Here is a 19,991-nt window from a genome sequence, read left to right as displayed (position 1 = left end):
AAGATGGTGGAGGGTAGTGGATAGGACAGACACACTAAAGATGGTGGAGGGTAGTGAATAGGACAGACACACTAAAGATGGTGGAGGGTAGTGGATAGGACAGACACACTAAAGATGGTGGAGGGTAGTGGATAGGACAGACACACTAAAGATGGTGGAGGGTAGTGGATAGGACAGACACACTAAAGATGGTGGAGGGTAGTGAATAGGACAGACACACTAAAGATGGTGGAGGGTAGTGAATAGGACAGACACACTAAAGATGGTGGAGGGTAGTGAATAGGACAGACACACTAAAGATGGTGGAGGGTAGTGGATAGGACAGACACACTAAAGATGGTGGAGGGTAGTGAATAGGACAAACACACTAAAGATGGTGGAGGGTAGTGAATAGGACAGACACACTAAAGATGGTGGAGGGTAGTGGATAGGACAGACACACTAAAGATGGTGGAGGGTAGTGAATAGGACAGACACACTAAAGATGGTGGAGGGTAGTGAATAGGACAGACACACTAAAGATGGTGGAGGGTAGTGGATAACCTTTTACCCTCAGGCGGCTCTATTGTTCAGCTTTTTAGCCTCTCAGGCGGCTCTCTCTACTCTCTTCAACCTGTTGTCATAACAGGTTTGTGAGGACAGGCCTGTCATCATATGAACTCCGTACAGGGGAAGGAAATGGGCTTTGTTTGTCTTTGCTAATTTCCATGGTTTCCGATACCCAAACATTCGTTCACACACTTATACACACATTCTATTCTGTGCATGTGTACACATACACTCTCAATCTCTCTCACACACACACACATTCAAGCACGCACACACGTACACACATGCAAACACACACACTATATACCCCATACACATCCCATTACATGAGAGGATGAAAGGAGAATGTTTTAATGTATCAGAGTGTATTAGGCGTTAGACTAATTATCACAGTATGGTGGGTAATGTAGTGTGTAAACAACTTAACAACATATACCCAGGTGTGTTCTGGGAGATGTTGTGTGCAAGACGTGTGTTTATAGCGGCAACTATCTTATATACTATTCTTATGTGCCTCAAACACAGTCTGCTCCTCTCATCTCACCTTAATGCTGAAACAAATATGTTTGTAAATCAACCAACTATATTTCTGCCTTATCGTTAGCATTTGTATAAATATAATTCATAATCTAACAGATATGGGCTGTGATTTGACGTAGAAAATGTAGTTTTATCTGGACATTTTACATTTTTGATTTATTCTAATGCTCTCTTATAGTAAGATCCCCTATAACTGCCAGGAGATTGCATGTGTGTCTGTGTGCGTGTGTGTCTCACCTTCTGCGGGGCTGAGTCCACGGGCAGCTGAGATCATGGATAGGGTAGGGCTGCTGTGCATGGAGCGGAGGTAGTGCTCCATGTGGTGGTTGATGTAGGGGTGAGGGGGGCTGAAGGGGGACTCCCCCGTCCCTGCTGCCTGAGGGGACAGACGGATCAGAGAGATGCCGTCTGAGATGACTGGGCTGCTGGCTAGGCCTTGAGGTCTGGCGAGAGAGAAAAGAGGTGGAGAATTAGTTAATGTCAAAAATAGAGAGTGAAAGAGACAACCATCGACAGAGTCAGAGGTAATATAGTCCACAGGTCACCGTCAGTGGGATATATATTTGTCATTTGTTGGCAGTTAACTAGCAAGTCTGCTTGTAGATACACAGCCAGGTTGCTGTAACTCTTGATAGCTGCCCCCTGAAGCCAGAATTGAACACTGAATACAGTACAGTCTGTCTGCTGACTGCTGGCACAGTTCTTTGAACTGTCTTTGGCAAAGCTAGTTCTTTGAAGCGGCATGCTACTCCTCCTGTGAATCTGGTTGTTGTGCTATTACATTTTCAAATGGGTCTAATTGAAACCACAATGTGTGGTGGGCCAGACAGTAGAGCACCTGGAAACAGGGAGTAACTGCCACTTCTCTGAGGAAGAAAGACTGCCGGACACCACTCAAGAGCTCTGTAGGCTACTGTACTTACATTCAGATGAAGAACTTGTTCAACTCTATTCTCTTGCAAAAATAACAGTGAAAGGTAGAAGCCAAGAGACTAGAATGTATTTTGCTAGAAGCCAAAAGACACACATTTTTATGCTGCAATTCATCCACAACCCTCCACGGTCTGTCTGTTGTTATTGAGACATGCAGGCTGCTCCTCCTAACTGAGGAGTCGATGTGTCAGGAGTAGTTTTTAAACAAAGCAGTACCACGTCCTCACACTTCATTAGTCTTCAGTCACTTTCCAAGCAGGAGGAAATGACCACTAATGAGGTGGGGGAGAGTGGGAGAGGGTGGGACAGTGAGGTGGGGGAGGATAGGAGAGAGTGGGAGAGGGTGGGAGAGTGAGGTGGGGGAGGATAGGAGAGAGTGGGAGAGGGTGGGACAGTGAGGTGGGGGAGGATAGGAGAGAGTGGGAGAGGGTGGGACAGTGAGGTGGGGGAGGATGGGAGAGGGTGGGACAGTGAGGTGGGGGAGGATAGGAGAGAGTGGGAGAGGGTGGGACAGTGAGGTGGGGGAGGATGAGAGAGGGTGGGAGAGGGTGGGACAGTGAGGTGGGGGAGGAGAGTGGGAGAGGGTGGGACAGTGAGGTGGGGGAGGATAGGGGAGAGAGGGAGAGGGTGGGACAGTGAGGTGGGGGAGGAGAGTGGGAGAGGGTGGGACAGTGAGGTGGGGGAGGATAGGGGAGAGTGGGAGAGGGTGGGACAGTGAGGTGGGGGAGGAGAGTGGGAGAGGGTGGGACAGTGAGGTGGAGGAGGATGGGGGAGAGTGGGAGAGGGTGGGACAGTGAGGTAGAGGAGGATAGGGGAGAGTGGGAGAGGGTGGGACAGTGAGGTGGAGGAGGATAGGGGAGAGTGGGAGAGGGTGGGACAGTGAGGTGGGGGAGGATGGGGAAGAGGGTGGGGGAGAGTGGGAGAGGGTGGGACAGTGAGGTGGGGGAGGATAGGGGAGAGTGGGGATGGTGGGGTTGGGGGCTCAGAGTACAAGACTTGAGTCTGCTCAACTGATGAGTTGCAGGGCAGGCAGGCAACATACAAAAAACTACCAAAATGCTCTGGCTTTGAAAAATCCTAAATAAGCTAGTATACACAAAGATGTTTTAACATCCATTAGTTATAATGATAATAATTCATATTAATACAACTAGGACTTTGGATTTAAAACACATAGTTCTGTATCTCAAGGATAGTAAATTCTGATATGTGCCAAGAGCACGGGGTAAAAAACGGTTAAAATACTGATATTTCTTCCTGTAAAATCTGTGGATTTGGCTATACTCATCTCTAAATCACTGAAATCCACAGGGATGACAGGCTGTCTGTCTGAGGCTGGTTGTGGGTCTGAAAGGTCGGTCTGAGATGTTAGCGTTCTTGGAAAGGCCTGGATTCACCTCAGTCTCTCATTTATACCCCTCTGTATTGGAGCCAATCTGCCCCAACCCAACACAGGCCTTGTTGCTTCCTCTGTTTCCAGTAAACGCCTACAGACAACCAGCCTTGTCTGACGGCCAACTTTCTGCCATCAACCCCTTCCAATGGACGGCCCATAAAGAGGTTTCTGTTCTGTTCTAAGGGAGCTGAGAAGAAACAGACGCCGATTCCCTCCCCTTGGTGCTTCCACACACAGCACAGAGTTAGAGAGAGCCCCACACGAGTTCCAGAGATTAGCGTCCGGCTTTGCTGACGCTCCGGGTTTCGCAAAACTGGCACGAGAGCGCTCTTATCTGTCTGGGTAATTTTTTACGGACCGTACTGCTTGGTCACCGTCCTTCATGTTTAGCCCCAGTGTTCCCTGTTACCACTGTGCTGTGGGGAGAACGTCATTTGGTGGAGCGGTGGGATCTGGGATCTGTGGTGTGATGACCCCAAAGAGCATTTAGAGCTGACTGACTCTCCTGTGGTCCTGACCTAAGCCACAGAAGATCAACACACAGAGTACACAAGTGGAGGCTGTGAATGCTAATTGAAACTGTGAAATTGAAATGGTCAAGTTTGTGGAGGCTGTGAATGCTCTCCCTTATGGAAGTGCAAAAATGGTGAACCACAACTAACCTGACTGGTTCAAAATGAATTGGGGAGCCCTGGCTCCCAGACTCAAAATATTTATTTTATCAGCTCAAATGGAAACATGACATATAATGGACACATATATTTCTTAAAGTCCTTCAATTCCTTTGTTTCAATGGGAAAACATTTCAGATTTTTTTGTTGTTGTATGGGTTTCTCTGCGCTTCAAAATACCCCAGTAACACAATGCAGTGTTCACACATCATCTCAATCAACGAAACCTTATTTGTCTGTCACAGTATGACACCAGGACACGTTAACACATACAGGACATAAATCATGCAAACTACCATGTGCGTGTTTGAGTCCGTGATAATAAGGTGAAATGTACTACCTCGGCCTGTCAGGGGACAACAAAAAGGAGACCTCTCTGACAGCTACTAAAGTCTTGTTAAAACGCCCTCTTTCTGACAAGATGTTACTTGAACTGCTTTTTCACAGACATGTCTTAGTTACAGCAGAGAAATTAAATGTAAAAAAAATACTACCAGTATAATTTTTTGTATTATGTCCCTTGATGATGTGAGGCCTGAGGCAAATGCCTATTCTGCCTAATGGTAAGTTCACCACAGATGAGTAGAATGGGGAGAGAATGATTCAAGAAAGTGAGGACACACAAACTACATTACAGTACATTTCCAATTCAGGTAATTGTTGTTTGCTTCACTAGATGATTACAAGCTTGTAGCTAGCTACACTGTCATCCCATTGTTGGATTCCTAGTGTGAGAAAAAGTGCATTTGGACAAGGGATTGCTTTTTTTAGCTTGAAAAGCCTATGAGTAAGTGCATACCTTTGTGTATGCATGTCAACTACATGGGACAGGGGAGGGGGCACATTTCTGTGCGGTCCTTTTGGTGTGGGGCAGGGCAGCAGACGAACAGAGGCTGGTTAGGGCCACCTGTACCTATTCAACACTCTTCTTAAGTACTCTTAGTTATTTTCTTTAACTCCAGGGATGGGGAACGGGTAGTAAAGGAAGCCTTTGTCTGGACTGATGGACAGACAGAAGCCTTTACCTCTCTTTCTCAACACTGAAGGTTATTTGAATTCAGGTATCCTGTTTCAGTGGATCTCTCTCTACTCTCTCTGCCTGGCTGGAATCGCCAATAAGTTAGTATTTTCCTCTCTGGCATGTTGTTCCCTACTGGCTCAGCGGATGAATTACGACGTGAGACACTTGTCTGTACATCTGGGCAGGTGCTCCCATTGAGATAAATCACTGTGTCTGCATCTCAAATGGCACCCCATTTCCTATATGCACTATTTTGACCAGGGTCCATAGGGCTTTGGTCAAAAGTATTGTACTATAAAGGGAATCGGGTGCCATTTTGGATGTTACCCCACAGGGGCTGGGGCTGCAGTGAGCTCCTACTGTAGTTGTGTTTGGGACCCTTCATCAGGATGCTGAGGATTTGGCCTCAAACTTTGAAAGATATATTATTCTTTATGTACAGTAGACAACGGGATGAGGATGACCTAGAAACATAGGACAGTAGCTAGTATGCAAAGACACACTTATATTTTATTCTGATTCAACTTGGTGACTTCCGCAGTTCTTCAAACCAAGTGCAAATTATTTAAAGGGCATCAGATAAATCTTGACATTTTTAAGCCGTTCATTTGCAACAGCCTTTAATTTGACTGATGGCTGCTTCTGTCCTTTCATGAATTCATTCCTTACAATAATTCACAGGAACTGTTAAATCCTCCCATAACCAGAGTGAAGACTTGAACCAACAAAATGTACCCAATCGGCACGCTTGGGATCAACCCCAATTTTCCACAATCAGCATGCTCGGGATCGGCCTCCCTTCTAACGCTAACCAATCAGCACACTCGGGAACAGCACGCTAACCGAGCCAAACAAAGAAAAAAACAAATGGTTGATCTGTAAAATCCATTTAATCAACACATTCCAAGCCCAGACTGATTGCCTGGTAAACTGGACCACATCTGTTTGTGTAAAAGGGTGGTGCAGGCTGCAGCTCCACAGCTCCACCGCACAAAACCTTGGGGCAGAATCCTGCTCAGCTCAATGCTGCAATTTACTGCCTCACTCTCTCAAAAATAATAAATAGCAGTCCTGCTGGTCTGGAATGAGTGGGGATCTGTTTTTCTTTTCCTCTTGTTGTGTTGTCGTTGAGGTTCTGGGAACAGAAGGCTGGATTTTGGATACTAATTAGTAACCCCCTCTAACATGTTGACAGAGAAGGAAGACTGTCATCCCTCTTACCAGACTTGTGGGTTCACACAGAGGATGCCCATTTCCACATTCCGCTGTACACTGCACATTATAAGCACTGTCTCAAAACAAAATGCCGTACCTTAACACTGTCTCAGAGCAAGCTAGCCCTGTACTGTACTGTTGAGGAAATTCTGTCCCCAAAGAATTTCCCCAAATTCCCCCAGTCCAGAAGAGGCAAAATGCTCCAAGCATTTTAGTCTTAGGTCTTTGGTGCATCTAGCAATATCCATGAGTACAGCTACCCAGGCACTGACTGATGCAGCATCCCTCCCTAGGAACCCTGTCCCTGGTTTTCCTTAGTTCTCATTCATCCTGGTTCCTCCTGGTTCTACTGTAATGGAAACTAGTCATTAACCGAGCAGGAACAGTCATATAAACTCAGCAAAAAAAGAAACGTCCCCTTTTCAGGACCCTGTCTTTCAAAAATAATTCGTAATAATCAAAATAACTTCACAGATCTTCATTGTAAAGGGTTTAAACACGGTTTGACATGCTTGTACAATGAACCATAAGCAATTAATGAATATGCACCTGTGGAACGGTCGATAAGACACAAACAGCTTACAGACGGTATGCAATTAAGGTCACAGTTATGCAAACTTAGGACACTAAAGAGGCCTTTCTACTGACTCTGAAAAACACCAAAAGCAAGATGCCCAGGGTCCCCGCTCACGTGCCTTAGGACGTGCCTTAGGCATACTGCAAGGAGGCATGAGGACTACAGATGTGGCCAGGGCAATAAATTGCAATGTCCGTACTGTGAGACGCCTAAGACAGCACTACAGGGAGACAGGATGGACAGCTAATCGTCCTCGCAGTGGCAGACCACGTGTAACAACACCTGCACAGGATTGGTACATCCGAACATCACACCTGCGGGACAGGTACAGGATGGCAACAACAACTGCCCGAGTTACACCAGGAATGCACAATCCCTCTATCAGTGCTCACACTGTCCGCAATAGGCTGAGAGAAGCTGGACTGGGGGCTTGTAGGCCTGTTGTAAGGCAGGTCCTCACCAGACATCACCGGCAACATCGTCGCCTATGGGCACAAACCCACCGTCGCTGGACCAGACAGGGCTGGCAAAAAGTGCTCTTCACTGACGAGTCGCGGTTTTGTCTCACCAGGGGTGATGGTCGGATTTGCGTTTATCGTTGAAGTAATGAGCGTTACACCGAGGCCTGTACTCTGGAGCGGGATCGATTTGGAGGTGGAAGGTCAGTCATGATCTGGGGCGGTGTGTCACACCATCATCAGACTGAGTTTGTTGTCATTGCAGGCAATCTCAACGCTGTGCGTTACAGGGAAGACATCCTCCTCCCTCATGTGGTACCCTTCCTGCAGGCTCATCCTGACATGACCCTGCAGCATGACAATGCCACCAGCCATACTGCTCATTCTGTGCATGATTTCCTGCAAGACAGGAATGTCAGTGTTCTACCATGGCCAACGAAGAGCCCGTATCTCAATCCCATTGAGCACATCTGGGACCTGTTGGATCAGAGGGTGAGGGCTAGGGCCATTCCCCCCAGAAATGTCCGGGAACTTGCAGGTGCCTTGGTGGAAGAGTGGAGTAACATCTCACAGCAAGAACGGGCAAATCTGGTGCAGGATATGAGGAGGAGATGCACTGCAGTACTTAATGCAGCTGGTGGCCACACCAGATACTGACTGTTACTTTTGATTTTGACCCCCCCCTCTTTGTTCAGGGACACATTATTCAATTTCTGTTCGTCACATGTCTGTGGAACTTGTTCAGTTTATGTCTCAGTTGTTGAATCTTGTTATGTTCACACAAATATTTACACATGTTAAGTTTGCTGAAAATGAACGCAGTTGACAGTGAGAGGACGTTTCTTTTTTTTCTTGGTTTAGCTAGCTCTGTACAGAGTCACTGTCAGCCATGGATATAGTTACATATAGGATATTATTTCTGACAATATATCGTATCGTTTTGACAATACCGCAATGTTATTTTTGTGCCAGATGACTGTACCTGCACCAAAACGCCAATATTTTTCCTTCATAGCTTGTTCTCCATCTTCTTTTTAAACAGGGAGCCAATTTGTTTTTAGCACTTTTATTTCAATGACTGATCAAAACTTGTTTTCTCATGGCTCTCTCTTGTCCCTCCTGCAGCAGGTATTATGGTTTGGAACATTGAATCACAATAAATTCACAGTATCGAATCACAATACATGTAGAATCGTGAGAATCACAATACATATCGTATTGGCACCAAAGTATTGTGATAATATGTGACTTGTTTCAGGAAACTAGACATTTGTTGCACGTCCATACTTCACAGGAGAGGCATTTGAACGTAAACTTCTTCTTTTTTTTATAACAATGCGTTTTTTGGCAGAAATGCCTTCTGGAACATGTGAACTTCCATGTGCCTTAATAACAAACGTGTATGCCATCTCAAAATTCGAATAAAATTGTTCAATTACGAGCCTAGTTGTTTTAGCCATGGAAAAAGCCAGTAACCTAGCCATGATTGTCTGAGATAATGGATGGGCTGGACATGCCGAGAGATGAGTTTGGATTTGTCTGATATGTAGCACACTTCTGTCTATAACATGAGCTGGTCAGTATGTGTAGGTAAAGCTTTCTAACACTTCTTTTTTGAAAGATACTGCAAAGATGTTGTTCTCCACTTTCTGGAGGACCGAGTTTTGAAATCAGTGGAATGCCCTTCGGAATTAAAGTATGATAGATAAGGAGATGGAGAAAATTCTCACGTTTGATTGCAAATATGCAGACAGAGTCGAAAAGAGAACACACAGAAGGCTGTTGTATTACATCTTCAAATGGGCAACCTTGACATCTGTGAAAGAGTGGGAGAACATTTTCAGATATTATACAGTACCAGTCAAAAGTTTAGACACACCTACTCAAGGGTTTTTCTTTATTTTTACTATTTTCTACATTGTAGAATAATAGTGAAGAAATCAAAACTATGAAATAACATATATAGAATAATGTAGTAAGCAAAAAAGTGTTAAACAAATCAAAATATATTTTATATTTGAGATTCTTCAAAGTAGCCACCCTTTGCCTTGATGACAGCTTTGCACACTCTTGGCATTCTCTCAACCAGCTTCACCTGGAATGCTTTTTCCAACAGACTTGAAGGAGTTCCCACATATGCTGAGCACTTGTTGGCTGATTTTCCTTCACTCTGCGGCGCAACTCATCCCAAACCATCTCATTTGGGTTGAGTTCGGGTGATTGTGGAGGCCAGGTCATCTGATGCAGCACTCCATCACTCTCCTTCTTGGTCAAAGTAGAGACGAACAAAGCCGGATGGGTGTAGACAAAAAAGAGCTCTCCAGTAGGTTTACAAAAACATTCAAGGGCCATTTTCTCAAAAGTGAGGTTACAAGTTTATCAACTTTCAAAGCAGAATTACTTTACCATTGTTCCTCAACTGTAGTGTATGATATACCATTTTCTAGTTTGAGTCTCTACTTTTACCAAGAAGGAGAGTGATGGACTGAGTCGCTACTTTTATCCAATGTAAAAAACACAACTTCAAATTTTGAGACCAAATTGAGCCGGTCGGTCACATACCGTGACGTCGCTGGCAATTCCCAGCCCTACTTTCTACCAGAGTAGGACTAGTCCCAGAGCTGTAAATATGACAGCTCTGACAAAATGACTCATTTTGTTCCATGCAAACAGTGATGAAGGGTCTCAGTGTGGAGGTGTCATGTTCAGGCAGACAGGAAGCAGAACCCCTGACATACTGTAGCGCGGGTAACAAAGTGACACAACACCGACATATGAAACCGCCACTTAATTTGCAGAGCAATGTTACGTAATTAGGGTGATTTTGGCACAGCCGGAGGAAGATTAGGGGCTTGATGAATTAGGGGAGCACTGTTAAGATCAAATCACGTTAATCATTGCAGTCAGAGTATAGACTCGGTTTTCATCCCCACTCGTACTCCTTCCTGGTTTGTTTAGTGATGAATAGCTTTTCCGCTGCAGGAAAAAAAAATTGTATCACCATCAGATATGTGAATATAAATGGAAGGACAAGTCCCACAAACCTATTGATTTGTTTTATCCATCTGTTCGTATTTTTTAAGATAAGCAGAGGAGGGAGAGGAAGGCTGGCAATGTTAAGCAGACTAAACTTTTTCTGGAACGGACAACAAATAAAAAGTTGTGGACTGGAAAGAAATGTCAGTGTGGTTGGAGACTGAATGACAAAAATAAACACAATTGGGCCAAAGTTCTGTCTGTCTCTCTATATTCCTTGCCTGCTTCCTTGCCTGCTTCCTTGCCTGCCTCCCTGCCTGCCTCCCTATTTGTCTGTCTGACAGATCCCTTTCTGTGAATCTCCTCTAATGTAAAGAGGATGTTTCCCTGGCAGTTTGCTCCCTAGTGTTGCAGCGCACCATGCCAGGAGGACCACAGAGCTTTCCAAGTCCCACACCATGAAACGTAAGGAGGGGAGATGCTATTGATGCTAAACTGGCTGGTTCTTTCTTTTCTCTCTCAGTATCATCTGTCTCTGATATGGACCTGGCTTTCTCTCTCTCCATTTGGAAATGCTTCTCTCTCTCTCTGGCTCAGATGAAAGCAGGAAAGGACGGAGGGATCACTGAGGGTGAATCACTACAGGGTGATGACTGACCTGCTCATTCACATTCTTGTAAAGAATGGGATGAACTTAAGAACAAATTCAAGTTTATTAATTCATTTAATTGAAGATAAGGTTAAACAAACAAGCAAGGGCCCAACGTTCCAGCCTAGATGCCTTTGTCATGAACACTCCCATTCTGCCCTGCTCTGCAAAACAAGTGTTGTGAATCTGAACTTAATAAGTTAGTCTTATTTACCCATGCATGGTGTGGAGGGGGTGTGGCTCGTAATGGTACCTCCCCTCATGGTGACGCATGTCGATCGGGATCGGTGTGTGAAACGTGGGGAAGAGATGATGAGGACCTGTGAGAAGAAAGAGAGGAGAGACAGGGGGCAGAGAGAGAGAGGGAGGAGAGATAAGAAAGATATGGGCACTTCAATAAAGACTTTCAAGTGAAATATTTAAAAGGGTAAAAACCTAAAGCTACAATGCAGCAAACATGAACCACCTCTAAGAGCTGGCTGAGCAGTTTCGTGTTAAATATTGGCCCTATAACACAGGAAGAAGAGGGGCTAAATAAATAATCAAAGAGGTCCTGAGGAATCTTACTACATCTCAAACAAGAGAGATGAGAAAGATCATATTGGGCCTTTGACAAAGACCTGCTGGGATCCAGCCCTTTGAACTTAGTGTGTGTGTGTGTTCATGTGTGCGCATGTGTGTGTGTGGTTTGTGTGCGTGTGTGTGTGTGTGTGTGTGTGTGTGTGTGTGTGTGTGTGTGTGCGCGTGTGTGGAGGTGCCCATTTGAAGGAGAGCAACAGTCTGGACATAAACAAGGAACAACAGTCGTGAGAGGAAAACCTCTTGACTCACACTACACTTGAGATGCTCACCTCACTTCATGTTACTGGCAGCAAGCAGCAGCTATAAGCAGCAGCTAAACCATTATTATCCTAGAAACTAGTTGTGGCTATTATCCTACAAACTAGTAGTGTTTATTATTCTACAGACTAGTATTGGTTATTATCCTACACGCTAGTAGTGGTTATTATCCTACAAACTAGTAGTGATTATTACCCTATAGACTAGTCGTGGTTATTATCCTATGAACTAGCAGTGGTTATTATCCTGCAAACTAGTAGTGGTTATTATCCTACGAACTAGTAGTGGTTATTATCCTGCAAACTAGCAGGGGTTATTATCCTGCAAAACTAGTAGTGGTTATTATCCTACAAGCTAGTGGTGGTTATTATCCTACAAACTAGTAGTGGTTATTATCCTACAAACTAGTAGTGGTTATTATCCTACAAACTTGTAGTGGTTATTATACTACAAACTAGCAGTGGTTATTACTCTACAAACTAGCAGTGGTTATTATCCTACAAACTAGCAGTGGTTATTATCCTGCAAACTAGCAGTGGTTATTATCCTACAAACTAGCAGTGGTTTTTATCCTACAAACTAGCAGTGGTTATTATCCTACAAACTAGCAGTGGTTATTACTCTACAAACTAACAGTGGTTATTATCCTACAAACTAGCAGTGGTTATTATCCTACAAACTAACAGTGGTTATTATCCTACAAACTAGCAGTGGTTATTATCCTACAAACTAGCAGTGGTTATTATCCTTCTAACTAGCAGTGGTTATTGTCCTACAAACCAGCAGTGGTTATTACTCTACATACTAACAGTGGTTATTATCCTACAAACTAGCAGTGGTTATTATCCTACAAACTAACAGTGGTTATTATCCTACAAACTAGCAGTGGTTATTATCCTACAAACTAACAGTGGTTATTATCCTACAAACTAACAGTGGTTATTATCCTACAAACTAGCAGTGGTTATTACTCTACAAACTAACAGTAGTTATTATCCTACAAACTAGCAGTGGTTATTATCCTACAAACTAGCAGTGGTTATTATCCTACAAACTAGCAGTGGTTATTATCCTGCAAACTAACAGTGGTTATTATCCTACAAACTAGCAGTGGTTATTATCCTACAAACTAGCAGTGGTTATTTTTCTACAAACTAGCAGTGGTTATTATCCTACAAACTAGCAGTTGTTATTACTCTACAAACTAGCAGTGGTTATTATCCTACAAACTAGCAGTGGTTATTATCCTACAAACTAACAGTGGTTATTATCCTACAAACTAGCAGTGGTTATTATCCTACAAACTAGCAGTGGCTATTATCCTACAAACTAGCAGTGGTTATTACTCTACAAACTAGCAGTGGTTATTATCCTACAAACTAGCAGTGGTTATTATCCTACAAACTAGCAGTGGCTATTATCCTACAAACTAGCAGTGGTTATTATCCTACAAACTAACAGTGGTTATTATCCTACAAACTAGCAGTGGTTATTATCCTACAAACTAACAGTGGTTATTACTCTACAAACTAACAGTGGTTATTATCCTACAAACTAGCAGTGAAAATTATCCTACAAACTAGCAGTGGTTATTATCCTACAAACTAGCAGTGGTTATTACTCTACAAACTAGCAGTGGTTATTATCCTACAAACTAGCAGTGGTTATTATCCTACAAACTAGCAGTGGTTATTATCCTACAAACTAGCAGTGGTTATTATCCTACAAACTAGCAGTGGTTATTACTCTACAAACGAACAGTGGTTATTATCCTACAAACTAGCAGTGGTTATTATCCTACAAACTAGCAGTGGTTATTATCCTACAAACTAGCAGTGGTTATTATCCTACAAACTAGTAGTGGTTATTATCCTGCAAACTAGCAGGGGTTATTATCCTGCAAAACTAGTAGTGGTTATTATCCTACAAGCTAGTGGTGGTTATTATCCTACAAACTAGCAGTGGTTATTACTCTACAAACGAACAGTGGTTATTATCCTACAAACTAGCAGTGGTTATTATCCTACAAACTAGCAGTGGTTATTATCCTGCAAACTAGTAGTGGTTATTATCCTACGAACTAGTAGTGGTTATTATCCTGCAAACTAGCAGGGGTTATTATCCTGCAAAACTAGTAGTGGTTATTATACTACAAATTAGCAGTGGTTATTACTCTACAAACTAGCAGTGGTTATTATCCTACAAACTAGCAGTGGTTATTATCCTGCAAACTAGCAGTGGTTATTATCCTACAAACTAGCAGTGGTTATTATCCTACAAACTAGCACTGGTTATTATCCTACAAACTAGCAGTGGTTATTACTCTACAAACTAACAGTGGTTATTATCCTACAAACTAGCAGTGGTTATTATCCTACAAACTAACAGTGGTTATTATCCTACAAACTAGCAGTGGTTATTATCCTACAAACTAGCAGTGGTTATTATCCTTCTAACTAGCAGTGGTTATTATCCTACAAACTAGCAGTGGTTATTACTCTACATACTAACAGTGGTTATTATCCTACAAACTAGCAGTGGTTATTATCCTACAAACTAACAGTGGTTATTATCCTACAAACTAGCAGTGGTTATTATCCTACAAACTAACAGTGGTTATTATCCTACAAACTAACAGTGGTTATTATCCTACAAACTAGCAGTGGTTATTACTCTACAAACTAACAGTAGTTATTATCCTACAAACTAGCAGTGGTTATTATCCTACAAACTAGCAGTGGTTATTATCCTGCAAACTAACAGTGGTTATTATCCTACAAACTAGCAGTGGTTATTATCCTACAAACTAGCAGTGGTTATTTTTCTACAAACTAGCAGTGGTTATTATCCTACAAACTAGCAGTTGTTATTACTCTACAAACTAGCAGTGGTTATTATCCTACAAACTAACAGTGGTTATTATCCTACAAACTAGCAGTGGTTATTATCCTACAAACTAACAGTGGTTATTATCCTACAAACTAGCAGTGGTTATCACCCTACAAACTAGCAGTGGTTATCACCCTACAAACTAGCAGTGGTTATTATCCTACAAACTAGCAGTGGTTATTATCCTACAAACTAGCAGTGGTTATTACTCGACAAACTAACAGTGGTTATTATCCTACAAACTAGCAGTGGTTATTATCCTACAAACTAGCAGTGGTTATTATCCTACAAACTAGCAGTGGTTATTATCCTACAAACTAGCAGCGGTTATTATCCTACAAACTAGCAGTGGCTATTATCCTACAAACTAGCAGTGGTTATTACTCTACAAACTAGCAGTGGTTATTATCCTACAAACTAGCAGTGGTTATTATCCTACAAACTAGCAGTGGCTATTATCCTACAAACTAGCAGTGGTTATTATCCTACAAACTAACAGTGGTTATTATCCTACAAACTAGCAGTGGTTATTATCCTACAAACTAACAGTGGTTATTATCCTACAAACTAGCAGTGAAAATTATCCTACAAACTAGCAGTGGTTATTATCCTACAAACTAGCAGTGGTTATTACTCTACAAACTAGCAGTGGTTATTATCCTACAAACTAGCAGTGGTTATTATCCTACAAACTAGCAGTGGTTATTATCCTACAAACTAGCAGTGGTTATTATCCTACAAACTAGCAGTGGTTATTACTCTACAAACGAACAGTGGTTATTATCCTACAAACTAGCAGTGGTTATTATCCTACAAACTAGCAGTGGTTATTATCCTGCAAACTAGCAGTGGTTATTACTCTACAAACTAGCAGTGGTTATTATCCTACAAACTAGCAGTGGTTATTATCCTACAAACTAGCAGTGGTTATTATCCTACAAACTAGCAGTGGTTATTACTCTACACACATCTTTTTTTTGTGAGTGCCGAGGAAGGCATATGTTGACATTCTCTAGCCCTTTCAAACGTCCAAAAACGAAGCCTATTTCTAGTGATCAGGCTGAGCTAAGGAGGCTGTGCTCCTGCTCCATCCTTACCTCCTTAGCATGGGGTGTAACTGTAATATTTACAATTCCCATAATACCCCAGTAATTGAAACCTTAAGTTACAGACAGTCTGGTCTGGGTACTTTGTGTCCGTTAATAGCTCTCTATCTGTAATGGGTGCGAAACAGAGCTATTTCACCATGAGTGTGTTTTTTATGTGAAATACTCAAAATGCACAAATCAACAATTTCCTGCCATAAAAAGGTTCATAGCTCGGGGGACGTCTTGTTAAAAACAACAGACCTTCATTAATTAGTGTGATGATTACAACCTCTAAGTCTAAGCCTCTCTAACCTCTCCCTCTAGCTCTCTGTATGAAGTTACAGTACAGCAGAAGTGCTCTGCTCCCAAAGAGCTCCCATTAAACACTTTCTAAGTTATAACCAGTTCCGCTTTTCCTCCTTTAACATCATCCCCTTTTAAATGTATGCAGAATCAAATCAAAGCGTGGATATTCAGCACAACATCTCACCCCAACAATGACACTGGTTTACGTAAGTAAAAGCATCTGAATCTTTTGAACTGAAATCAAGCTAGTGTATGTGTGCAGTGCAATGAGGAGAAAGAGAAGGAGGAGAAAGAGAAGGAGCAGGAGGAGAAGGAGAAAAAGAAGAAGGAGGAGGCCAGGTCAGCTCCCTTGGGTTGGCTGGTTGATCTCCGGGATCTCTGTATTAAGATTCTTTGGGCAGCATCATGCGCTCCAGTGAGTCAGAGATGACCTGGGGGTCAGAGGTGGCACAGATCATTATCTCCTTCTGTGAGGGGGATAGGGGGAGGAAGGAAGTAGGGGAGTAGCCGATGTGTGTGTGTGTGTGTGTGTGTGTGTGTGTGTGTGTGTGAGTGTGTGTGTGTGTGTGTGTGTGTGTGTGTGTGTGTGTGTGTGTGTGTGTGTGTGTGTGTGTGTGATTTTAAGGAGAAGTTCTACCTGCATGAGTCCGCATTCCTGGGTCATCGCTAAAGCCACTGAAGCCCAACAGAGTCCCCTGTCACTTTGATTGACAGCCGCCACACTACAAATCTCAGCCAACGATCAGAACACAAACTGAGGCAAAAGACAGCGATTGTTGCGGCCTTATAGCTCACCGGGTAGGAAAAGGACTGAGGCTAAGCCCACCACGGAGCTTGCCTCCGAGCGGTGGTGTTTGAAGACATGCCGGGAAACTTTCTTCAACTTTCTTCTCTGAGCCTGATGGCTCCTTCCTTGGCACCTCTCTGTTTGAGATGTACTTAGCTTCATTACTGCACAAAGACTCCTGAAGTCTATGAAAACATGCCACTGTAACTCAACTCTGCCTGCAGGCAAAACAGGAACGTTCAGTGTTTTTCTTTGCAAACACAAAGCAAGACATTACTGGTACTTAGACGTGATTGAACTCATTCTTGTCATGATTGCCACCTTATTGGTGGGTTATTGTGACATTAAAATGCATGGATTGAGGTATGCACTGTCCCAACAACTGTGATTGTTGTTAGAAATTATTGACTTACATGGAATTGTTTACAAGTCATGACACTAAGTCAGTGTAACTGAACATCCCTCCCTCGCGCTCCACCTCTCTAGAATCCTAGAGAACCTCAGTCTCTGTAATGTTCTACACCATTCGACGTCTGCCAACGAGCCTCTCTTCCTTTTGTGTGTAAGAGAAGACATAGATTCTCAAGTCAACGTGTATGTTAGAGGCAACACAGACTCTACAAAAAGCCCCCCTGTAAAAACTTAAATGGGGGGATTAGCGTGGAGAGAAGTTCCAACTTTTATCCAAATGTGTCTTCTGGCTCACAACAATGCCTGGTGCAAGGCAGGGAGAGTGGGCTGCTAAAGAAGGTAGAGTGGGGTGGAATGGGTCTGGGTCAAGGGGATGTTAGTGGTGCTCAGAGCCTACTGGAGTAGTAGTAACTTGAAAACAAGAAAGCAGGCAGGCACAACTTTTATCTCACTAAACAAAATAAGGACCCCCATAGAGAGACGGGCTGTCCAGATCTGAAGGGAAAGGCTGAGCATGCCTGTTCCATCACCGAGACAGCAGCATTGTTTCCTGGGCCACAGGGACTACAAGAGGAAGGTACAGAGGGTAGGTATATGTTACAGGGGAGGGTACACAGGCACTGGACTGTCAGCTGTCCTCTGGGTGTGCAGCAATGTAGGGACACACTGCCCCAGCCTTTGGCACCCTGACACTCTCACTCTCATCTGGCAGGACACGGCTGAAAGGGTCACTTCAAAACCTCCTTGCTTTTATCTCTGTATGGATCTCTGATTGGAGTTGATCCACCCACCTCATGGGAATGTGCTTCTTGAGCTGCGTTAACTTTGTTTGTGTTCAGGTACATATATACATGTCTGTCTGCTCTCTACCCCTTTAGATGTTCCATCATCATAACATGTTTGCTTAAATGTCTTTAATAATATTGCTTCCCAACCCCCATAATAATGTTCTCAGAAGTGCCAAACATCCTGTCAGAGAGAGGGTGAGAAACAACCCCATCCTCTTTTCTATTTGTTTTGGTCTTAAGCCGGGTTTGATCTCACCCTAAAGACAAAGACAGGTGTTCCACATTAACAAAGGGCACTGGTGTGTGTGTGTGTGTGTGTGTATTTGAGTGTACGAGGGAAAACATTCACTTTTCATGTCCCAACGCAGCAGCCAAGATCAGATCAGAAGGGGTTGAGGGGTTCATCCTAAATAGCATCCAATTCCCTATATAGTGCACTGCTTTTGACCGGGACCCTTAGAGTTGTGGTCAAAAGTAGTGCACTGAATAGGGAATAGGGTGCAATTTGGGACACACAGGGGCTCATCCTCTAAGGAAGTACTCAGTGATAATAACATCCTGAGAGAGAGAGAGGGATAGACAGAGGGAGAGAGAGGGCTCTGGACAGGGTAATTAAAACAGCTTTTCTTTCTGTCTCGCTCTCCGAAAGAGAATGAGGGAGTGAGCTAGGGGAGAGGGGGATGAGAGAGGGAGGGAGCAAGGAAAGAAGGATAGGAGGAGGAGGGGGCGCCATTCAGACAGGAAATTCCAGCAAGATATGTTGGCTGTGGTCCTAACGACACAGCACCATGCCAACGGCTACACACAACGAACGAATGGCCTTGTCCCTTCTCGCCCTGTACTATGGGTAGTAAAGCAACAGTCTGACCGGACTGAGGGTTCAACTGGCTGGGGAAAAGCTTTGGGTAGCTAGCGTGAAATTTGTTATCGCCAAGCGAGGAGAAATACAGAGAGGGAGTCCTTTTCTTAGACTTCTATAGTACTGTACATCCATCCAACCACAACAGTTTAGCCCCTATTTGATTGGTCATTAAGAGTATTGTGTATTTAGACTGACCTAGGACCATTATGACACACAGCATGAACCAGCCAGGCTAATAAGCCAGTGTGGTAAGTCGAATTCAACACTCACACACGCACGCGCGCGCGCGCGCGCACACACACACACACACACACACACACACACACACACACACACACACACACACACACACACACACACACACACACACACACACACACACACACACACACACACACACACACACACACACACACACACAGCAGGTTAATAGGCCAATGTATTAAGATCCATTTTAACCAGTTTAACGTTCACAGCCCCAGGTTTAGTCTGCAGTGCTGACTCCTACTGAGGCGTGGGCTCGCCATGGCGACAGAAGGATTAGGGGCTTACAGGAGAGCATGGAACAACCACAACCACAACTCCTCTCTCTCTCTGTGTGTGTGTGTGTGTGTGTGTGTGTGTGTGTGTGTGTGTGTGTGTGTGTGTGTGTGCGTGCGTGCGTGCGTGCGTGCGTGCGTGCGTGTGTGTGAGAAAGAGAGAGTATGTGCTTCTCTTCATACCCCTCACTCTGGGACAAGTTAAAATGCTACATGTTTTATTGATAGGTGGATTTGGGGCTGAAGGTAAGTAGATTAAGTCAGGGCCTGGCTCCATAGAAACACGTGACAGGTAGAATTGATGTTCATCATAGAGCCAGTTTTTACTTTCTTTGACTGGTTAGAAGTCTGACTGACTAAGAAGCAGAGGAAGTTCACTTTCATATTCAAATAAACATACAATATAGAAAAGGAACATTGTTGGCTCAGGGAAGTGATGGGGTTATATTATTTATTTGAAGTCCAGTTCCTTTTATAGTACATTAGGAAATAAGAT

At 43.5% G+C, this 19,991-nt stretch overlaps 1 protein-coding gene across 2 annotated transcripts in view; it reads right to left on the bottom strand.

Moving 5' to 3' along the window:
* Nucleotides 1–19,991, bottom strand: part of LOC129816580 (zinc finger protein GLI2-like) — a 124,425-nt gene that overhangs the window by 43,515 nt on the left and 60,919 nt on the right. For both annotated transcript variants that reach the window (XM_055871213.1, XM_055871214.1), the window contains 2 exons: nucleotides 11,200–11,305; nucleotides 1,327–1,532 (listed from right to left, as the gene is read on the bottom strand). In XM_055871213.1, coding sequence (XP_055727188.1) covers nucleotides 1,327–1,532; nucleotides 11,200–11,305 — 312 coding nt within the window. The remainder of the gene's footprint in view (nucleotides 1–1,326; nucleotides 1,533–11,199; nucleotides 11,306–19,991) is intronic.

This window comes from Salvelinus fontinalis, chromosome 19 (genome assembly GCF_029448725.1).
Source record: "Salvelinus fontinalis isolate EN_2023a chromosome 19, ASM2944872v1, whole genome shotgun sequence".
Lineage (NCBI taxonomy): Eukaryota > Metazoa > Chordata > Actinopteri > Salmoniformes > Salmonidae > Salvelinus > Salvelinus fontinalis.
This window is presented reverse-complemented; position numbering and strand designations above follow the sequence as displayed.